Source organism: Cryptomeria japonica, chromosome 5 (assembly GCF_030272615.1).
Source record: "Cryptomeria japonica chromosome 5, Sugi_1.0, whole genome shotgun sequence".
In the NCBI taxonomy this organism is placed as follows: Eukaryota; Viridiplantae; Streptophyta; class Pinopsida; order Cupressales; family Cupressaceae; genus Cryptomeria; species Cryptomeria japonica.
The window spans coordinates 268,382,749-268,390,696 of record NC_081409.1 but is presented as its reverse complement, the minus strand read 5'-3'; the positions used below and the strand labels follow the sequence as shown (position 1 = coordinate 268,390,696).

Here is a 7,948-nt window from a genome sequence, read left to right as displayed (position 1 = left end):
TATAGAGTTAGTGGGTAGATTTATTTATTGCTTTAGGGACTTTCCTTTAAATGATGATACTAACCTCATAGGCACATCCTCTTAGGTTACATCACGGTGAGTACATAAGTTAGCTTCATCTTTCAAGTGTTTAATAGGGGTTATAAAATTTTATCAATTCGGTGAGCGAGCACCTTTTGAATAGTTTGAGGGATGAGATTATAAACCATATAAATAAGGGGGTATTGTTGAGGTTGCAACTTGGAACTGCTAGATTTGTTTTCTTTGCAACTATTGCAAGATTTAGAACATGACTAGCCTAAGCCAAGATTTGGTTTAACAATGGTCTTTAATTTTCTATAAAGGATATAGAGAGGGTTTAAGGTTGTGATTCTAAGATGGACCTAGTAATTATATTCAATTTTAGCAACTCTAGAATGTCCTTATTTTTACATAAAAAGTCTCAAGGTGAGTAAACAAAAAATGAGATTAAAAAAATAAACAAACTAAGACTCCACCAAAATTTTAGTTAGTAAGGGGCATAACTCCCATGATACATGTAGAGAAAAATTATTGATCACCTATATTTTTCACTTGGGTAAAACCTACACCTCAGAGGCTAATCAAGTATGAAACTTATTGTAGATATGGGACCTTTAACCTTCAAGGATTAAGCTAAGGTTGATTCCTTATATGTTTTAATTTAAGCCTAATCTATTAGGAAGAAAATGGATATAAAAATATAACAAACAAAAGATAGAAGTTAAAAAGCCCAATTTGAGCACATATCATCTTATGATTTTTCTCCAAGATTTTCAACTCATGACATAATGATCAACAAAATATAATGAAAGTGTGAATATGAGCATACATTAGGAAACTTCATCCATAATAAATAAGAATTAGAACTTGGAGATTTTTAGGTTCTTATATTAATGCTTCAAAAATCATTTTTTCAACCACATACAATGAAAAAACACACCTCTTGACACATTTATAGACATTTTCCTAGAGCCTAATCACAAGAGAACTAATAAGTTACTTCATACATAAGGATCTTAGAGCTTATCCATGCAAGTAAAAATCATAAACTATCAAATGGCATGTATGCCTCTATTTATAGGAAAACACTCATTCCAATGTTGTGGAAAGAAAATTCTAGTTGGGATGTGTGCCAAAATAATTAGAGGAAAGAGGAGTGGTGACTATAAATGATCCCTCTCATTGGTTAAAGTACCCTTGGGATGATATGAGACTCTGGGTTTTGATTCTAATGGACCTACTCTACCTACACAATTAAGACTAATTGTCATGAGTAACACTTGTGAAAGAAATTTGAATCTAGTAAATAGATATCTTGGACTTGATGCATCCTTTAATTTTGAATATTGTCAAGTTATTGCAAAGTGACTTCTATGCCAATTTATTTGAAAACATCCTTAACTGCACTAAGAAAGCCTTGGGATTCAAAAATTGATTGTTGAGAGTCTATGTGGTCCAAAACAATAAGGAATCAACCCCATTCTCCATAGGAAATCGAATGAGATATAACATGGCAAGATGAATGGCTTGTGCTACTTTGGTGAGAACTCAAACAACACTTTAGGGCCTATCCTTCATGCATTAGGGCCTATATTTGATGAATGGATGGATGGACAAGGGAAGATGAGAGGTAAGTTAATTGACTTCATTGTATTTAAGCATTTTTTCATAAATACAATTACAATTTTGAGAAGATTGTATCATATGAAAAAGAAATCACAAACAAACTATCAAAATTTATTTATAGTTATTTGAATACATGTTTATTTTTTATATAATTTTATTTATAATAAAATTTGTCTGAAAATCTGACTTAAATGTTGCTCTTGCGCTACAGCTCTGACCTACTCCTGGTGTTTCTGCTCTTGATGTTGTTCTGTAGCAAGAGACTGTTGTTATTCTTCTGCCACATCCTACTGCTATTGCTGATAGAAATTATGAGGGGTCCTCCTTGCTTGTTTCTTTTTTGGATGTTTCTAATGACAGTATTGCCTGGACTGTTGTTTGTCGCAGGCGAAAGGGGAAATCTTCCCCACTCCCCCACACCCCTCTTGGTCAAGATTTGGGTGTTTCTCCCCATTCTTGAGTTGGGTTTTGGGTTGTTGAAGGTTTGACAGGTTTTTCACAATGTTGTCTTGTTGTCATTGGCCCGTTTGACCTTGTTTTGTTTTGAGTTTACACCCTTCTTTTGTTGTCTCTATTTTTGCCGCCTAAGGGCTGTTGAATGCATACTCCCTTGGGTTGTTGTATTAAGAATCCGCACCCTTGTTTTTGCTACTTTCTTAATCAAAAACAACTTTAAATAAATAACAGTAATAAAGAAATTACCTGAAGGACATTGTTGACCTCCAAATTTAGACCCGACTTGAGATTAACTATTCATGATCTTAATTGAATCATTATAAGAATGAGGTCAATAATATTTTGGTAGTAGATTTTATAAATAATTTAACTTACTTAGACCTGCCTGCCAACAGGAACAAGGTTATACAATAACCATAGTTTGCATTTCAAAGCAGAATTTAGTTACATCATAAGCTTTCTACTAGGGACTGCATCTCTAAGGAACAAGCACTCTTGTCCATAGAAATGAAAGTCACTTATAAAGATAAGACAAAGCAATCTGCAGTAGCTGCAACTGCAAGATATTATTTAGTTTCCATTCCTATTATAGCCTCACATGGATGTTGAAAATAGAAAATCGATAGTAGTAATAGATGTTGTCATTTGCAGTTGCAGGGGTCACAAGTGCAGTTGGAACCACACTTGCAACCATTCTCTCCTGCCACTGTCACTCCTTCATCAACATGCCTGCATCATCATCATCCCAACAGCACTACAATCACTGTAAATAAACTCTGATAAAATCACCTTTTGTAGCTTTGAAGGGATTGCTTACCCCATGTCAGAGGCAGTGAGGCCTAACACAATTGACTGTGCAACAGATTTTTCAGCACCTGTGAGATCAGGATACATGCCACATCTGCACCACAAAAATTACCAGAATCTCCCACTAATCATTCTTTTTGCACATATATAAACTGAACAATAAAATAACTTGGAGAAGATGATTACAAAATTTGACCCTTGTTGAGGCCAATTGGGCCTAAAACTATCAGAGCAACAAAATTATATAGAGAAGTCTCCATGGTAGATTTGAATCAGTAGCAATATTGGATGATTTTAAACAGCTTACCTCTTGCCACAAGTGCAGGTTGACCTAGAAGACATGTTTATTGTCTCCAACAATATGGGTATTGTTATGGAAGAGGAATTAAGCAGATGAAATGCAATGGGGGGATTGTGGAGAAGATAATGTGAATTTATAGAGGAGAAGTCAGTTATAATGCAGAGGCCAGTAAGTATTTCGTCATGAATGACCTCAACCAACATGGGTATTATTGAGCATGGCCTCTCAATTGAATTACCTCAAGTGGGGCGTCAAAAATCTGTAATGAATTTACACCTTGCCCAAGAGAGAAGAATACTGTAAAGTCGTCAGATTCATTATGACAAGGCCTTATACCTAATTTTTATTAAATTTGGAAATTTTAATAACCATTGTTATATTCTTCAAGTTTTGGTATTCCATATTTGATTATGTGGGACTTTTAAATTCTTTTACTTGATAAAGATCTCTCTTCGACAGATGCGTTTCCTGTAAACAAGGGAAGAAAATGAAAGGATTAGTTATAGAAATTGACAGAGTGGGATCCATGTGTAAAATATAATTTATGTTTATTAATTTTTCAATTATAAAGCAATGTTCATATATCCATCGTAATGGATGATGTAATTATTGTTGAATTTAAGATATTAAATACAATATATTTTATCAAGACAGGTGATATTAAATATCTAAATTTTATTGTTTTTTATTAGGTAAGTGGTTTTTATTAGAGTTATGATTTGGAAGAGGGTTTTGAAAGGACAAACCTTGTACAATATGGAAAAGGAATAACCATGTGAAACTAGAAAACTTATAGAGACCCCGATGAAACAACAGTCTCAACAATTCAAAGATTATAGAGACCCCGATGAAACAACAGTCTCAACAATAGAGGAGCTCAAACTTGAACATGGAGGTTTAAAGCCAAACCTTGCCAATGGATTCTGGTGAGGAGAGAGGGACCAAATTTGACCACATGATACTGAAATTTATTGTTAATGCTGGAACATGATATAAATTATATACAATCCTTCTCTACAAAATTGAGATGTCATATGTTGATATAACACATAAATATACATATACACTTTTTACTAATAATTTAATATTTTCATACAAAATTATAATCTTTTTATAACAATTTTGTTATTAATCATCCAATCAAAGAAACTTAATGTGTTTTGAACCTCAACATGAACATAAAGTCTTTGAAGTAATATTTGTCCAACAATTGATCATTTACACCATGAATTAATGTTTTGGTTGAGACTAATTATCATGAGTAGCACTTGTGAAAGATATTTGTTAATCATAAATGCATGTTTTGGAATTGATGCAATCTTTTATGTTTGAATATTGTCAAGCGATTGCAAATTGATTACTATATGCCAATAAAATTGATAACACCCTTGAATTGCACTAAGAAGGCCTTGGGATTCAGTTCAAATTATTTGTTTTTCAAAACAATAAGGAATGGGTTTCATTCCCCATAGGTCATCAAATGAGATATGGCATGGCAAGATGAATGGTTTGTTCTACTTTAGTGAGAACACAAGCAACACTTTCAAGTAGAATCCTTGGAAGCATACCAAAGGACACTAGGGTTGAGCCATGCCATCAATAGATATTTTCTATGATAAAGGTAATGATGAGCCCATTAAGCTAATGTGGATTAGTAGTTGGGAGTGACCTTCAAGTTTTTCTTCTATTACACCTCTAATCCTTATGCACCATATGATGAAGACTATTGTGGCACAATTGGATGGTGCACTTTGTTTGAACTTTGCAAAACTTGGTACAACACATTGTGTATGACAAAATTACAAAATTGACTAAGGAAAAGAGAATATTTCTTGGTTGTGAGTCATTTTGGTTAGGAATTTACTAAGGCAAAAGAATTTTAGTGCATGTAATGAAAAATGACTACAATCACATGTATAGAGATGGTTGTAAATGAGAATAAGAAAAATATAGATAGGAATTAAGGAAGAAGCCAAACTTAGCACAAAAAATTGCAAACATCTATATATAATTAAATAGAAATTAGACACAAAATTAAATAGAAAATTGACATTTATAAATATACAAATTTTACCATTATACTTTTATAGAAATGATATATTTGTTATTAAAAATAATAAAAATATCATAGTTATATTTAAAATTTATAGTAAATATGATACAATCAAATGATATATCGAATAACACATAGTAATAGTACAGTTTGCAAATGAACTAAAATGTCAATTTTTTTAACACATAATTATTTTAAATTCTGGTATCCTTCATTTATATTATTACATGAAATTAGGGCCTATATTTGATGAATGTATGAAAGAAGGGAAGAGGGATGTAAGTTAGTTGATTTAATTGTCTTTAAGCATTTTTTTCATAAAATACAATTAAAATTTTGAGAAGATTGTATCATATGAACAAAGAAAATAAAACATTTCAAACAAACTGTCAAAATTTATATAGCATTGTTTGGATATATATTTAATTTTTATATAATTTTATTTATAATAAAACATGTCTTATCATTTGACCTAACAATTTCAAATATATAACAATTATAACAAAATTACTCCAAACACTCTTCACCATCAAATTTAGAGTCTACTTGAAAATAACTATTCAAATCATAATTAGAATGAAGTGAATAAGATTTTGGTGGTGGATTTTGTAAATATTTCAACCTTGGAGAAAGTTAGGCCATTAATACTGCCTGCCACAGGAACAGGTTTATACAATAACCATAGTTTGTATTTCAAACCAGAATGTAATCACATCATAAGCTTTCTACTAGTGACTCTGTAAGGAACAAACACTCTTGTCCCATAGAAATGAAAATCACTGATAAAACAAGACAAGGGAACCTGCAACTGCAAGCTATTATTTAGTTTCCACTCCTATTATAGCCTCACATGGGTATAGAAAATGGTAAATATATAGTAGTAATGGATGCTATCATTTGCAGTTGCAGGGGTCACAAGTGCAGTTGGAGCCACACTTGCAACCATTCTCTCCTGCCACTGTCACACCCTCATCAACATACCTGCATCATCCCAAAAACACTACAATCAGTGCAACTAAAATCAGATAAAATCACCTTCTATAGCTTTGAAAGGATTGCCTACCCCATATCAGAGGCAGTGAGGCCTAACACTGTTGATTTTGCAACAGATTTCTCACCACCTGTGAGATCAGGATACATGCTGCATCTGCACCAGAAAAATTACCAGAATCTTCCACTAATCAATCCTTTTACATATATAAATTGAACAATAAAAGAACTTGGGCATGATGAAATTACAGAATTTAACCTTCTTGAGGCCAATTAGGCCTAAAACTACTGAGCAACAAAATTATATAGAAAAGTCTTCATGGTAGATCTAAATTAGGAGCACTATTGGATGATCTAAATTTTGCATCTCTTTCAGCTTTTTGTGATCTTAATGATGGATCACTGAGAGTGATCCAAAATGTTGATACAAAAAATAATTACAGTCTAATCTAAAAGCAATAGCAATTAAAATCATAGATTATGGAGATGATGATGGATCAGGGAGTCTGATCCCAAACGTTGATACAAAAGATAATAACACAGTCTAATCCAAAAACAATAGCAATTAAAATATAAATCTTGTGTCTCTTTCAGCTTTGTGTTATCCTAATGATGGATCATTGAGTGTGATCCAAAACATTGATACAAAAAATAATAACACAGTCTAATCTAAAAGCAAATAGCAATTAAAATCATAGATTGTGGAGATGATGATGGATCAGGGAGTCTGATCCCAAAGGTTGATACAAAAGATAATAACACAGTCTAATCCAAAAACAATAACAATTAAAATCATGGATTGTAGAGATGATGATGGATCACAGAGTGTGATCGGGAACGTGATACAAAAAATAATAACACAGTCTAATCTAAAAATAACAGCAATTAAAATCACAGATTGTAGAGCTGTTAATAGGTGGAGTCTGATCCAAAATGTTGACACAAAAAATAATAACACAGTCTAATCCAAAAACAATAGCAATTAAAATCATGGATTATAGAACTGATGATAGATCACAGAACGTGCTAAAAAAACATTGATAAAAAAATAATAACAATTAAAATCATAGATTATGAAACTCTAATATCATTAGTCCATTAAAAACAGCTTACCCCTTGCATCCACTGCCACAACTGCAGCCTGACCCACATCCACAGTTTCCTCCACAGCAAGACATGTTTATTGCTATCCCCAACACAATATAATCCAGAGAAAGAAGAATGAAACAGATCAATTGCAATGGTGGATTATGAACAAGATGGTGTGAATTTATAGAGAAGAAGTCATAATGCAGGGGGCCAGTATTTCGTCATGAATGACCTAAATCAGAATGGGTGGCCATTGGGAAGAATACTGTAGAGTTGTCGCCTTCATTATGACAAGGCCTTTTTAAATCTGAATTTTTTTTATGACCATTGAAAATTCTATCTGTATTGATATGTTTCGTGTGGGATTTTTATATTCTTTTGTTATGACAGGCAAATTTCTATCATGCACACCATGATGGAGATATTGATCTTATTGAAATTTAGGGTTTTGAAATTGATTTTCTTAGATTAATAATTCCATCATGATCTTATTGAAATTTAGGGTTTTTAAATTGATTTTTCTTAGATTAATAATTTATGCCTAAGCAAATTGCCAAATGAGTGGATATCATTTGAGAGAGGAACGTCATATGGTTGGGTAAAAT

General features: G+C 32.4%; 2 protein-coding genes across 2 annotated transcripts; both read right to left on the bottom strand.

The window, feature by feature from the left end:
- Positions 1 to 2,434: 2,434 nt before the first annotated feature.
- LOC131876336 (metallothionein-like protein type 2) lies at positions 2,435 to 3,488 on the bottom strand. The gene is made up of 3 exons (XM_059221406.1): positions 3,218 to 3,488; positions 2,921 to 3,004; positions 2,435 to 2,832 (listed from the first exon to the last, which is right to left on the bottom strand). The coding sequence occupies exons 1-3, from the start codon at positions 3,412 to 3,414 to the stop codon at positions 2,745 to 2,747; spliced, it is 369 nt and encodes a 122-aa protein (XP_059077389.1). The 5' UTR covers positions 3,415 to 3,488; the 3' UTR covers positions 2,435 to 2,744.
- A 2,322-nt stretch (positions 3,489 to 5,810) lies between these two features.
- On the bottom strand, positions 5,811 to 7,552 carry LOC131035235 (metallothionein-like protein type 2). Its single transcript, XM_057966898.2, has 3 exons — positions 7,368 to 7,552; positions 6,328 to 6,411; positions 5,811 to 6,245 (listed from the first exon to the last, which is right to left on the bottom strand). The coding sequence occupies exons 1-3, from the start codon at positions 7,430 to 7,432 to the stop codon at positions 6,158 to 6,160; spliced, it is 237 nt and encodes a 78-aa protein (XP_057822881.1). The 5' UTR covers positions 7,433 to 7,552; the 3' UTR covers positions 5,811 to 6,157.
- Positions 7,553 to 7,948: the final 396 nt, after the last annotated feature.